At 34.4% G+C, this 15,600-nt stretch overlaps 1 protein-coding gene across 1 annotated transcript in view; it reads right to left on the bottom strand.

Moving 5' to 3' along the window:
- TAR2 (tyramine receptor) overlaps window positions 1-15,600 on the bottom strand; it is a 68,539-nt gene that overhangs the window by 8,765 nt on the left and 44,174 nt on the right. Inside the window, 1 exon segment of the mRNA NM_001171178.1 lies at window positions 8,479-8,912. Within this exon segment, the coding sequence (NP_001164649.1) occupies window positions 8,479-8,863 (385 nt within the window). The 5' untranslated portion in view covers window positions 8,864-8,912.

The raw sequence follows: 15,600 nt of genomic DNA, 5'->3' as shown, positions 1-15,600 counted from the left end.
TTACAGAATGCTCATGAACACTTGCTAGGTACGTGCTTCCCTTGAAAAATTGGTGCCCATTTGCGTTTTGAGCCCAAGTGGTAATCGTAACTGTAGATAGGAGTGCACCTTTTTTCTTTTAGACTGCAAAAGACTTCAGAATTGCACATATTTCTTCCAAGATCAGGACTTTGTAGTTCAAGAACTAGTAAAAGCATATTTAATCACATAGGTCCTAGTGCAGTAACCTAAATAGAAGTAGGTAAATAGCAAATTATCGGCACTATTGTTGCCTTCCTTCCACGAAATATCTAGAACGCGTGTTACAATTAATAAAGAGGTTATTTTAGGCCTCAGAGGAGGCCCGTGGGCGGCTCCTAAGTGCTTTGATATATGGGAACTGGGTTATCTAACTAGTCTTATACAGTGACTCCGCCTACGTAAACAATAATTTATCACTATCGGTTTGTCCAAGTTCTCGATAATAATTACTCTACATTGAGATTTAGTCTATAGTTAATTACTTAATTGGCTCCTTATGTACGTGTTTATCTGTGCGTCGGTACGTACCACTATTTTCCGTCTAATTAATTTTTGGATCTATGTTTTTTTTTTTATTGCATATATGAGTGGACGACCTCACAGCCTACCTGGTGTTAAGTGGTTACTGGAGCCCATAGATATCTACAAGGTAAATGCGTCACCCACCTTGAGATATAAGTTCTAAGGTCTCAGTATAGTTACAACGGCTGCCCCACCCTTCAAACCGAAACGCATTACTGCTTCACGACAGAAATAGGCAGGGTGGTGGTACCTATCCGCGCAGACTCTCAAGAGGTCATACCACCAGTAAACAATCGCTTCGTTGGTTTAGTTTAACATTTCTCTTTTATGTTACTATTTAGTTAATTAACTAAAAATAGTTAAAGTTAACTGTTTCCTTGATGTCACACATATAAACAGCTGCTTAAGACAGTATTCAAGAGAATTCATTACTAAGATACCCCCATTTTCTACTATAAATAAGAGTTGCACAAAACATTTAGACTCGAGCAGCCGAATGGAGCGGAGCTCTCTGTTGTTATCTTTGTATACTGGGAATTTAATAAATGGAATTCATTGGAAAAGTGAGACTTAATTACTGTTACTATGGAAGAATTGCCTTCATTGGATAATGTTGAAGAGAATAGCGTCAGCAACGCTCACGTCATCATTTTAAAAACACCATGAAACCAGCCTATCCATCATATATTTGTTTATATTTTATTTTACTTATAGAAAGATAATGTTTACAAACTAAACCAAAATACCTTGTTTGATTGTGTTTTTTCTGTGACTGGATGAACGTGTTCGAGGCTCATATGGTGTTAAGTGATTACTAAAGCTTAGATATAACGTGATAATCTCCATCTATAAAACCGAAACGCGTGACTGCTGCTGCAAGGGTGGTAGCGTCCTGCCTATTTCTGCCGTAATGAAATAGGCAGGACGCTACCACCCTTGCCGGCTGACATTACGAATACCAGTAAAATAAATGGCTTTACTGGTATTCTGTAATGGTTAGGCTAGGATAACTACACTGCTTTGTACTGTACAAGGTTTCCTGGGGAAAATGACTGTGAGAGATAAGGCCACTTATTCTAATCTCTACTAGTGTTCATTGACAAGTTTTTTTTATTTTTTATTTATTTATTTATTTATGTACACACAGAAAACAAGACACAGTACAGAGTAATAGGAAAATTATGTACAAAGGCACTGCTTATTTCTTTGAGAAATCTCTTCCAGCAGACCTGCGAGAGGATAATGAGAATAATAATAAAAAGTGTTAAGTGTGTGTAGAACAAATAACACATAACTAAAAATAACAACTACAACATGAGAATTATAGCACAAACACATAGCAAATATTATAAGTAACACAGTAACACTCGTTTATGCGAATGCAAGTTTATTGATAGCCTTAACTTTATCCAAAGTAGTTCTTAATACAGAGTTGTTTTCATACACCAAATACAAGGTACTGAATTAAATATTTAAAAACTTGATTTTAAACTCTGTCAAAATTGTATTGTATTTTAAAATGTAAAATCTGATAATCTACTTTGTGGTAAAGCTGTCAAACAACAAAAAATTACGATTAAAGATCGCCACCACCACAAGATACGGTGAGTGGTAATTGATGTTCATGGACATCAGGAATGGGACATCATAACCGAGTCGCTTCGAACAAGATGTCATAGTTTTCCACAAAAACCACGGAGGCGAATCCATTTCCTAGCCGAATGGCGCGTTGCGAAAAATCTCTGTGGATGAACGCAGTGAGCTTCTATTATCATTTCCTTATCATCTGTTCATCCTATACCATCTATACTTACTTATCATTTATACTCAGAGTTGCAACTTCACGTACTTTTCCATCTAAGTCTCCAAATCGTACTGTGGATGAATGCAGTGGTTCAGAAACTATAAGTGACGAAATTATTCCAAGCAAGATTGGAGAGTACTTGATATGAAACATTTAATACCAAAGGTAGATACTTTTTTTTTTTTATTGCCCTTGGAGGCAGACGAGCATATACTGCCGTAATCCCTACATAGGCCGAGAGATTACAAACGTTTTGTGAGTCGCAGAGGTGTAACAGTACCCATCTTTTTCACACGTCACTTTAGATATAATTTATATGCGGTCTTCGCAACAAGACCCTTAGTAAATAGTTTTTGTTGGTTCATACAAAATTGTTTTACAAAGTGAAATTATCCCCGTTTTTTGGCAAGACTTATAAAAAATATCTAAAAACGTTAATAAAAGTATACTATTTTCAGTACCTGAGAAATCAGATAAATTACATCCACCTATTTTAGATCGAACGGGAAATATATTCGATTTGAAATAAATATTGTCGTAAAGTATCTATCCGCTCTAGTTACAGTGATATATTAAGAGGTGCTTCATATTTCAAGAACACTCACGCCTTTCGTAGGATGCGAAGGAAAAAATACCACAATAGGGTGACTGTGAATTTTGGATTGTTTGCAGACGGATTGTCTAACTGGGTTGAATTGCTACCGGAGCCAATATACCAGCGTGAATATCTCCATGTTTAAGCAATCTGCTGACATGCTTTCATTTATTTTTGATTAAAAAATAGATAGTCTACTTCTTGTTGTTTTTATTCATCTTTATTTTTAAAAGAAAATTTAAAAAATTCATAACAAATTATGCTAAGTAACAAATGCTAAGCACAGCTGTATCTAAAATTGTGATTAATTGTTTTGCAGCGAAATGACTTATTCCTGTTCTTAAACTTTTAAACACAAATAGATATTTGTGATTTATAAAAGTATTAAAATTCAAATCTAAGCGGGGCTCCAATATTAAATCGGAATAATTATGTGGAAGTAATATTTTCAATTTAAATTGAATTAAGTGCTTTTCACACATCTGTTTGAACTTATCTAGCTATTGAAATAATACTTGTCGGCGCAAATATGACAAATTTTTTTTATTGCCCTTGTAGGCAGACGAGCATACGGCCCACCTGATGGTGAGTGGTTACCGTCGCCCATGGACTTCAGCAATGCCAGGGGCAGAGCCAAGCCGCTGCCTACCGCAATTTACTATTTACCTTTCGTATGTCGTATCACTCTTTAAGGCGTTGCTGACGTCACACTTTTTAAAAAACATTACGGACGTTACTCCTCCGCCATACTTAATATTGTAAAATTATCTATTATCGAATCCATTTTATTTTAATAAAGAGAAGAAACCCCAGTGTTAGGGTAATTGAGCTAGTTCTATTTTGGTATAAAATTGCGAGAGATTGTTGAAAATTTTCAATTTATTATTATGGGATGATAACTTATGACCTTTCAAAAAAATCCAAAGTTTATTGCCATTTAAATTTATTAACTGCCATTAAGATGCAAAATGCCAAAAATAGTTTATCAGTTAAAAATTTCCATCTGCATTTTCGGTAAGAATAAGATTGCATAAATTAAATTTTATTATCAATTCATCTTTTCTGATTCAAGAGAGTATAATGGCGTCAATGTATAAAGGCCTGATCATATTTCATGAGTTATTAAGCAAATTGTTTATGAACTGAGCCGATATTTGAGTCGAAACGGGTGAATACCCCTTTTAGAAGTTAAAGCTTACTGAATGAACTTATCTCGGCTAGTGATCTATATGAATGGCTTGTTTACGATGCGTACGGTTCGTGAACTTTATTCAGATCAATATACGTGGTACTTTGCTACGTCAATGGGTACTCTACGTTACTGGTAACAGAGCGCATTCTTGCCTATCTGTCTGTATCTGCCGTTACAACATAGATGTTACAAAATCTAATTTTTACTGGTGGTAGGACCTCTTGAAAGTCCGCGCGGGTAGGTACCACCACCACCCTGCTTATTTCTGCCGTGAAGCAGTAATGCGTTTCGGTTTGAAGGGTGGGGCAGCCGTTGTAACTATACCTGAGACCTTAGAACTTAAGTCTCAAGGTAGGTGGCGCATTTACGTTGTAGAGGTCTATGAGCTCCAATAATCACTTAATACCAGGTGGGCTGTGAGCTCATCCACCCATCTAAACAATAAAAAAAAAACCTTAACTTTTAACTTTCTTCTGTAGCGTTTCCTATGGCACTTAGGTTTCTTCAGGATTGTTTCTAGAACTATTCAGAGATATCCGGTTGAAAGTTGAAGTATTTTCATATGAGCTGTCTTTCGGAGTGGATACGTACACTCGATCTATTGGTCCTGTACAAACTTGCTAAAGGAGATTACGATGTTCTCGAACCCTTATCTCTTTTGAAAATCCAACTAAAAAATACAAAATACATTTTAATAAGAATTAAAGATAGTGTAAGAAAAAATGGTTTTATTGTAAAAAAAAGCGTGGGGTGCTTTTCAGGATATTATCAAAATAGCCCTTCTACTCATATCTGTTCATAAAATATTTATAACTGCTGATACCAGGCACTCCACGCTTTTTTTACAATAAAATCATTTTTTCTTACACTATTTTTTTTAATTCAAATTTATTAAATTTTATTTTTTAGTTACATTTTCTATAAAAGTGTATTTTTTTTTGTTTTTTAAACTATTATTTATTATTCATTTTTTTGGTTGAATTTGAATTTTTTCAGTTTTTTTTTAAATATTGAATGTTCGTCGCTCCTTAATAAGTATACCAAATTTCAAGTTAATCCGACGTTTTGAAGGGTGTCAAAATCATGTTCAAAGATTCCGTTACAAACATACATACGTCTGAAGCTAATAAAAGCGTATTAAAAAAACAAATAAAAACAATTTATTATTAATTATTATGGAAATTATTATGTAAAAATACTTCACAGCAAATCGTGTGTTAAGTGATAGCCGAATAGCCGATAAGCCGAAACTGAACCACATCAGAACGGAAATGCCACTACCCGCCCTTAGACATGAGGTCAATGTTTTCATTATATTATGGAACAGCTGTTTCATCTGCTAAACCAGAACTCGCTCCGCTGTAGAACTATGATAGTAGTTATGTAGGTAGTACATACATACGCAGATACATGCGTACATACGCATCAGAGTTAATGATTTCTCATTAAATTCGTGACTGTCAGCGAGATTTGAACCGGACATATCTTATATCTTTAAACGAACAATTTTTGTATATAAATAATATATATAATCTGAATCTAGAAAACGGCTCCAACGATTTTCATAAAATTTTGTAAACAGGGGATTTCGGGGGCGATAAATCGATCTAGCTACGATTTGTTTTCAGAAATGTTATTTTATTCGTGTTTTCAATAATCAACTTTATCGATAATTTTTCTTTAAATAACCAGTTCATATATTTTTATTATGCTGTCGGTAAGACCGAAAAATATTATTCATATTTCGTGATTTTATCAATATGTAATTCGTATTTAAATGTAATTTCTAAAAAAAAAAACAATTTATAAAAAAAAAAAAATTCAGAGCACAGTTCGGTAATTATCTAGTTTTTCTTTAAGCTATGAAGAGTTCGTAAGCATTTATTTTATTTTAGATCAACGAGGTGATGGTAACAAAATATATACGAATCGGATTATCCAAGGAATGTCTCCATTAAAACAAAGGCATTGTTGACCTACACGGAGCCAAAGCTACGTAACGAGTTATGTCAGTGAGCCTTGATATTTGTTCTCACTCATAAATATACATATTTACAGGAACGATTTACGCAAAAGATAAAATGTATTTTACTCCTCGGAAATGCGAAATCCCCGTCAAATTATGAAGCGGTATGAGCAAGAACTAAACCAATGCGTAGGTGCTAGCTACTTTACGATTATTTTTTCATTTTATATTTACAGTAACAACGTGTCGATATTTCGACTCTATTTTATTGCACTAAATGGAAGAATAGGATAACATTATCGTCAAAGAAGTTGTATCTCTTTGTAAAATTACTTCAATTAAATAAAAACAATTGAAATAAAGTATCAAGTTTCGATAAAGAGCTTCACAGATTTAGAGAAACAAAACTCAGTTCTTGATCCATTTAGGTGAAACATTAGTCCGAGATGGACAGTTAAATCAGTAAGCCTGTATTTAAAAGATACAATTGAAAAAGTTTTGATGCTGTTTTACTTCGAACCACAGAATTAGCTGCCAGTCCAGACTTATACTATGATACATTATGATCATATGACGAAATTGGCATTTTAACAACGATCCAACGTCATCACACAATCATCGCTCAATCAAATCAATGCACAGGGCTTAGCGGTATTCTATAGCTATAGCCACGGCCATATTGGTATAATTGCAACCAAGGCAGTGGATTTTCCAGTTACTTTTATAATCGAGATAAAAAGGCTACGATCAATAATGTATGTCGTGAATAACGACTTTAGTAATATCAAGACATTGTTTTCATTATTATTTTTAAATGATAAAATGTTGTTTTGATAAATATCACAAAAATGTAGGGTAGACGCTGTAACGTCAGAGTATAAAATGGCGGTACGTGAACAGTCGTTTCAGTCTGTCAGTCAGTCTCAGGCAGTCAGCCTATCAGCCACTCTCAGGCAGTCAGTCTCAGGCAGTCAGTCAGTATCAGGTAGTCAGTCCGTCAGTCGGTCTCAGACAGTCAGTCAGTCAGTCGGTCAGTTGAAACGAAATTGTCGGTTTACCCTGTCATTGTGCTAATTATTTGTTGAGAGTTTCAATAATTATTATTTAAGAGGTTTTATCGACTTTTATTGCAATAAACTGAGTTCTACCCAAACGAATGATGACGGAAATGTCGCTCAGCCATCCCTGGCGCCGTCATATACATTAAATAATAGCCAATTATGGCATATAGCAAAGTTTATCACGATAGTTTATCACGACCTAATTTTGTCGACTGCTACCGAGTCCGTTTCTAAACGTAGAGCTTTTCCGGGTCTTTTGGACTAAAGAAACTTTTAGGAGCAATTAAAATTTTATGCCCATCCACGGATCAATCCTGCTGCAATACAAAAGGTATATTGCCCATATTAGGTACTCGAAAGGTCTACTCCCAAATTAGGAGAGTTAAGCGAAGTTTCAGTAATTAGTAATTTTTGTAATAACAGCATCTGATTAGATCGGAAAATTATGAAACTAGCATTTTAATTAAATTACCTAAGCGAGATTCCCAACACAGAAAAAAATATTCAATTCATTTCAACTCACAGCTAATGTATATATAAATGTAAGATATTTCAAAACCCTTACATCCAAATCCATAACCAACGAAACTGTCTAACTGCTTGATATTCACTGCATCTCTGTCTAACTGATTGCATTAACCTTCGCAAAAACGAGATGAAACACAACTGGGAAAAATCTACAAATTCAAAAACTAATTAGATTCAGATTCCAAATCGCTTCATTACGTATGACTGTTTGGCGGCACGTCTTTATTGGATAGACAGACGGGTAGCTCACAGCTCATTTGGTGCTAAGTTTTTAAAGTTTTAAGAGCCTATAAACATAACAAGACACTGTTGCTACCATCTTGTTACATAAGGACGTAAGTCACAATGGTATAGTACAATAGATATGCCTTAAAGTAGAATGCTTTAGTACTTCGTGGCAGAAATAGGCAGAGTAATGGTACCTACAAGGCGTCCTAACACCAATGATTATGCACGTTATAATCTATTTATCTATATCCTATATATAAAAATGAATTGCTGTTCGTTAGTCTCGCTAAAACTCGAGAACGGCAGGACCGATTTGACTAATTTTCGTCTTGAATTGTTTGTGGAAGTCCAGAGAAGGTTTGAAAGGTAGATAAATATGAAAATGCTCGGAATTAAATATAAAAACAAACAATTTTGTTTTTCCTTTGATGTGTCCCCCGTTGGGCGGATTCCTTTTGTTTGTTTTAAGTTTATTTTATACAAAAGCTCAGGATTTTTATTTATCGATTGAGGCACTACAAAGTCTGCCGGGTCAGCTAGTTTTTCTATAAAATATCTTACCGTTGATGTGGACAGCTATAGCTGGGGGCATCACAAATATGCCGACCAGAAGATCCGCTACAGCAAGACTCGTCACAAAGCAATTGGTCACCGTACGCAGCCTTTTCGTCGTCACAACTGCGGATATTATCAAAGTATTCCCAATGACAGTCACCACGATCAACAAAAACAACACAATCACGACACTGATCTCTAGACTATCGTATTTATCTTCGAAACATAAGGTTGAGTTTTCCTTGCAGCTATTATTATTAAAGACAGCTTCAGTTGCTTTAGCTATAGCGTAGGAAGTTGTGTTTTTGTCTTTTTCTAAATCTATGATGATATCTGATTCTGTCTCTTTCGTTTCGTTCCATTCTGGAATGTCTTCGGATGGTGATTTCATGTGACTGCTTCGGAGGATTTGGCCGAGATGGGGATTTTATTCGCATTTTCTGTAACAAAGAAAAATAATGCGTTATACGTAATGTAATGGCGTTTTATCACCTGTCTTTTAAAATATTACGGTTGATATTCAATTATGTGTATATATTATGTGTTGTATATAAAATTTCAACATTTTGATACGTATACATCTAAAAATTACTAATTTAATTATGTTATTTTTAATGGTGGTAGGACCACTTGTGAGTCTGCCCGGGTAGGTACCACCACCCCGCCTATTTTTGCCGTAAAGCAGTAATGCGTTTCGGTTTGAAGAGTGAGGCAGCCGTTGTAAGTGTTGTAACTATACTTGAGACCTTAGAACTTATATCTCAAGGTGGGTGGCCTATTTACGTTGTAGATGTCTATGGGCTCCAGTAACCACTTCAAACAAGGTGGTCTGTGAGCCCGTCCACCCATCTAAGCACCAAAAAAATATATGTATGTATATGCATGGATGAGAATTACAGTTGGCTTGGGGTGACTTACAGGTCACTTGGTTTTTAGTTGTTACTTGGTGCTCTGATGACGTCACAAACACCACCTACCCTAATCTATGGGGTCAAAGAATCTTTTATATATGAAACGACTGTTATGTTCTAGATCAAAGTTTTGATCTAAGACCAGTAAGAGCCAACAATACGTTTATTTTTAATGCTAAGATGGGTCGACGAACTCTCGGCCTACCCGGGGTTAAAGGTTACTGGATCCCATAGATATCCACATTGTTAAGCCACCACCCACTTTGAGATGACATGACTACTAAGTCTTACTTTTATATTACAACTAGCGACCCGCCCTCGCTTCGCTTCAGAAACTAATTTATTATTGGTTTCTCCACTACTTAATGGATGTTATTATACATATAAACGTTCCTCTTCAATCACTCTATCTATTAAAAAAAACCGCATCAAAATCCGTTGCGTAGTTTTAAAGATACATAGGGACAGAGAAAGCGACTTTGTTTTATACTATGTAGTGATGGTTGCTTCACCCTTCAAACTGAAACGCATTACTGCTTCACGGCAAAACCAGGTAGAGTGGGAGTACTGTGCGGGTCATACCACCAGTAATATTAGTCTACCTACCACCGTTCTACCACTAGTAATACATATACATACTATTAACATTTCGCATTGGACAAATTATTATTGTATGAGAAAAATATAGCAGTCCTTAAATAAATTTCGATGTGAAAGAGTCGATATGAACGGAAGCTTCAAAGAAACAAAAATGTACACCCGACTATCTTTCCTTTTATAAATCTACGTTTTAATACTGAAAAGCTTAAAGGAAAATGCTCTAATAATTTTCAGTACACGGCTTTTTCCAGCTTCGTCGGTTTTTAGGTCGGCAGCGAATGTGATTTTAAAAAACATTTTTGTCTTATTTTTTTTAAGCTATTGCATAGATTTTATCGCGTGCCTTGAGCGCGGCTTGAGAGCGGAATCATGAAATTCCGTAACGAAAAAACCTTCCATCCCTCACTACGCCTACTATATATTTCGCGTTCAACACATTCAAACTTTGCGCTTGTGTTGTGTTTAAAGTAAGAAGACTAAACACCGATTTAAGTACTATCAAAATATGTGATATAATTTCGTGGGTAACACAACGATAGCGCGATTCAGCTTTTGCCTCAAGCGCCATCTATCGGCGACAAACGGAATTGTAAAATAGAAAATTATATCTAATTACAATGCGTTGGGCGTGCCTTTTTCTATCGCTTAGTCGAAGAATTTTATTACTACTCCTACTACTCATTCAGTGATTGGAGTGGCATTAAAAATAAACTAGCTAAATAGTTGATTCTGGGCGAATGAGAGTTAGAACTAGCATCCAAAGGCGTGTCTCTATCCCATGTAGCGCCCTCTAGTGAGTGCGCGGTCAAAATGGAATACTCACAATGTAGCAGATTCATTGAAAGTTAGCCCACTGAGTTTCTCGCCGGATCTTATGTTATTGTTGTTTTAATATTAAATAATTATTGTCGATTTATAATTGCATAAGTTGATAAAAAATGCTATGCAATAGCTTTACCGCGGCAGTCTCCGAGTGCCACACGTCTTTTTATTTTTTTGATTGTCACGTGTCTCTAGACCAGTGATTCTCAACCACTGTTCCGCGGCACTTTTGTGTGCCGCGAAATTTCAAAAGTGTGCCGCCAAATTTTTCCAATATATAATGATGTTAATATTATGAAATTATATCAAATCATTTTTTTTTATTATTAGCTTGTAAGTAATCCCTTTTTAAACGTTTAAATATTATTAAAGCATATATTAGTTTATTTCGTATATTTAATGGTTTTTATAAACGTTTTATGCAATGTTTTAGAAAGTAAATAGTTTAAATCTTTTTCTTTGTGTGCCGCCAAATTTTAAAATCGTTTAATGTGTGTCGCCAAATTTTAAAATCGTTATATATGTGCCGCAACAAATAAAAGGTTGAGAATCACTGCTCTAGACGATTCGATGAACGTATCTCTAAAGATTTCTGACTTCATTATGATAAAATGAGCTTTTGCACAAATTACTGATTCGTGTCCAATTTGTCTTTTTCAGCAACTGCGTTGTGATAAACGTGACTGTCAAGTTACGTAATTAGCTGCGTGTACCCTTCGATCTGCCGACACTGCGTTGAGCTGTTCTCAAATCAACATTGGGAAGGTCGGTCACCGTCTGTACCAGTTACACGTTGAATACGTAACCGGTGATACTAGGTTTTAATATTATTAATATTATCGTCCATAATTATTAATAAAATATTTTGTATCTCAGGAATGTGGACAAAATAGGATCATAATAACAAATTACATTATTATTTTTGCAACGTTTCGGTCTTTTATTAGACCTTCATCGGGCATCTGAAAATTACACATATTAATAACCAACAATATAAAAATAACAATTGTCAACATTACAATATTTACCATAATATGAATTCCAACAATCACTATCTTACACTGCACAGTTGCCTTAGTCATCATAAATTAATACAATTTCACAAAATTGATAAATTAGTTAATTATTATTTTTGATTAGCGGTACTGTGAATCCTGGATTTTATAAAGAAGCCTCACGATCTCCACTATCAGTACACTGTTATTATTTGATTATATTTTATGCCTTTTCTAAAACTTTATTCCTGTGCTAGTTCAGAATAATATGTACACAGCTACTGCGCTACAGTTAGATAGTGAAACATAAGAAATGGATCATAAAATTTCTGGAGCGTGCTTTCTTTTAAATTCAAGAAAACTACAGTGTTAGCTTAGCGTTGCGATGAAAAGCCCGCTACAAAATCAGGTAGGCTTTGAACTCGTTCTCATTTCTATAGTAGCAAAAAAAAATAGTTTTGAATTTTACCTCTTTGCAAGTAGTGGTCGATAATTTTCACGATATTCCACTAACTGGTTGAAGAAGAGTTGTTTCGTATGGCGTAGAGTTTGGTGATCTTTTTGTCGAATGAATAATAGTTTAAAAAAACTAACAAATGACGCTTTTATTGAAAATCCAACTAAAAATTGGAAAATAAATTTTAATAAATTTCAATTAAAAATAGTGTAAGAAAAAATGATTTTATTGTAAAAAAAGCGGTGGGTGCATGGTATGAGAAGTAATAAATATTTTATGAACAGATATGAGTAGAAGGGTTATTTTGATAATATCCTGAAAAGTACCCCACTTCTAAATCTTCAAATATCTTCTAAAACTTTAAACTTTAAAAAAATGTTTTATATTTTTTAGTTGGATTATCAATAAAGCGTCATTTGCTATTTTATAAAGTATTCTTTATTTTTAATTTTTGAGTTGAATATTTTTTTTTTTTTTTAATTTTTTTAATCCTGAATTGTCATCGGTCCTTAATAAGCATATCAAATTTCGAGTTAATCCAACGTTTTAAAGGGGGTCAAAATCATGTTCAAAGATTCCATTACAAACATACATACGTCTGAAGTTATTAAAAGTGTATTAATAAAAAGCAAGTTACTAATAATATTCAGTGCTAATATCAAGCCATCATGCCTATATAAATGTACATTTAGATCGTGTTTGTGTAAACGTTTGAAGTTTAGACTTTCTATGGGGGATAAATGCGCGTATTGACTTTTGAGGTATTTTCTGCAATATCTATATTCTTAATATTCTAGGTATCACAAAGTTACCAAAAATGGAATCTTAGAATTAACGAAAATACTGAATTAGAATTTGTTCTCAATATACCAACAGAATGTCATCTAAATAATGCACGTTTAGAAAACGGAGGCAAATATATCAGTGGTACATTTTTTACTGGTGTAGGACCTCTTGTGAGTCCGTGCGGGTAGGTACCACCGCCCTGCCTATTTCTGCCGTGAAGCAGTAATGCTTTTCGGTTTGAAGGGTGGGGCAGCCGTTGTAACTATACTGAGATCTTCGAACTTATATCTCAAGGTGGGTGGCGCATTTACGTTGTAGATGTCCATGGGCTCCAGTAACCACTTAACATCAGGTGGGCTGTGAGCTCGTCCACGCCTCTAAGCATAAAAAAAAAACATTATGTTCATAAAAGACAAACTACCAACCGAATAAACTTGAGACAATTTTGTTACCAGCTGCAATGAAAATGATAATGAACGCTAAACAGGTTCCTTTTTTTACCATACAGATTAGTACATACGGTTTTCCTTAGCATTGAAATGTGCATACCGTAGGCAACTAAGAACACCTATTAAGACGTTATAATTCTGATTCCCTTTCATAAATTGCCCTGTTTCATTTCCACTCTTGTTTATTAACTCTATTAACCCTCTAGATGTGGTTCAGTATTACTTTTAATGAGGGTAAGTAGTATGTGTTAGCTAACTAAAACTATTGAATTTGAGCTTTGTGCAGGTTAAGCCTTATTTAACGATAAGTAAAAGTTGCCTCGCTTGTTCGAGTATCCAAGCTTAATCTGAGCTTTAAGTTGAGCAAAGTCTGAGTGGAATGTACGATATGTTATATGTATGTAAATACTACTGATATCATTTATTTATTTTTTTACCTTAGTTGACAGTTTTGAATTAGCTAAATGTCTGATTACTAGCTCTCCCAATTACTAAAGAAATTATGTGTTTTATTTTTAAAAATGTAGACTCAGAATATACTATTATACCTATCAAACATAGAATTCACAACCCTTATATAAATTCCACCCAAAAATAGCGTTGTTGGAAAAAAACATTGCATGTAGGTTCAATGCCATTAATTCGAAACATTATGTCTCAGCTCTTAATAAGCTGAATGAAGTTCTTTCTTCAAAATGCTCGTTATCTTTAATCGTATTGTTCATTGAATAGAAATACGAAATCAGATGTCCAATTTTGATATTATTTTCTAAGAACACAGTAACGATCTTACCATTTACGAGACTCAGTTTGTCTAAGAATAATAACCTTGCCAGACGTCTTGTTTAATTTAAAGAAACACCTCGTAAAACGCTTCTTAAAATTCATTAAAGTTTATACCTAATTTTGTTGAGTTAACCGAAAGAAAGTTAATTTAGAGAAGGCTGGCAATTCAGATTAGAATGTGTGTATCTTTGTGGCTATAATACAAAAGAGCATCATGTAGCAAATATGCTTTTAAAATATTTTAAGCAACATATATTTTTTTAACTAAATTCAGCCTTTGGCTGTTTCAAAATAGACCCCTGGTTTAAGCAGTAGGTATGTATTGTTCATGGTTTCCATGTTTTACAATATATCATGAGTCGTCTACGCATCCATTAATAGCTTTCACCACGTGGTAGTAGTTCAATGTATCTGCGATAATTTATTAATGCTCAGCATCAAATAAGCTCATAATCTACGTATCAAGGGGTTGGATACAGCGACGTGAATTCAGGGATTAACCTTGAGAATTATGGTTCGATTCTCTTAAGTAATGACTTCCACCATTCAAATCAATACGCATACGACTTATGAATAGGCGGGTAGTACCGATCCGTGGGGTTTTAGCCTATAGCAGTAAAAAGGTCTTGTGGTTAACGATGGGAACGACGGTTGCATCAAATTCAAAAATAAAAAGCTCCTACCACTCGGTGAATTAAACGATGGAAAGTAAGTATATTTAAATAATAGCAACGCTTTTTCAATAAAGTGCATGTTTTCCGTGTATCTCTCACAACCTTTTAAAATGGGCCTGGTTATCCAGCCTATAAACTGAATTACTACTAATAAAGCGCCGCACTAAAGCCGATTCAAGCATTCACATGAAACCCACTTAGTCTGTACTATGCGAAATGAATCGAGTGAAACGTTCTTGTAATCTATTTTCCTTTTGGAACTACATTGTTCATACAACAAAACAGGTACGTTGTAAACATTTACTATTTCTTTGTCACCAATATATTTTAATATTTTGACGGATTCATCACAATTTATGTAACTCACTTCACTATATTTTCAACTTTGTTTTAAATTTTCTGAAGTCTAATGAAAATCTCCAAAATATAGCATTAAACTAATAGCTAGCTCCCTGTTGCTTAGTTTCTAAACCTCTCTCGAATTCATTTAATAAAGATGACAGACCTTGGAATTCAACATTCAGATATATTGCAGCGTCTAGTACATAAGTAAAGCATAAGCATGGAATATTATTGGACAAAATTTTCTTGCGTCTTACAAACTCATTTGCAAATGGGCACGCGTTACTTGAAATATGAAGGGATAAT

The sequence above is a fragment of the Bombyx mori genome, chromosome 26, assembly GCF_030269925.1.
Source record: "Bombyx mori chromosome 26, ASM3026992v2".
Classification (NCBI taxonomy): Eukaryota; Metazoa; Arthropoda; class Insecta; order Lepidoptera; family Bombycidae; genus Bombyx; species Bombyx mori.
The sequence above is the reverse complement of the archived record's forward strand: the minus strand, read 5'-3'. Positions and strand labels throughout refer to the sequence as shown.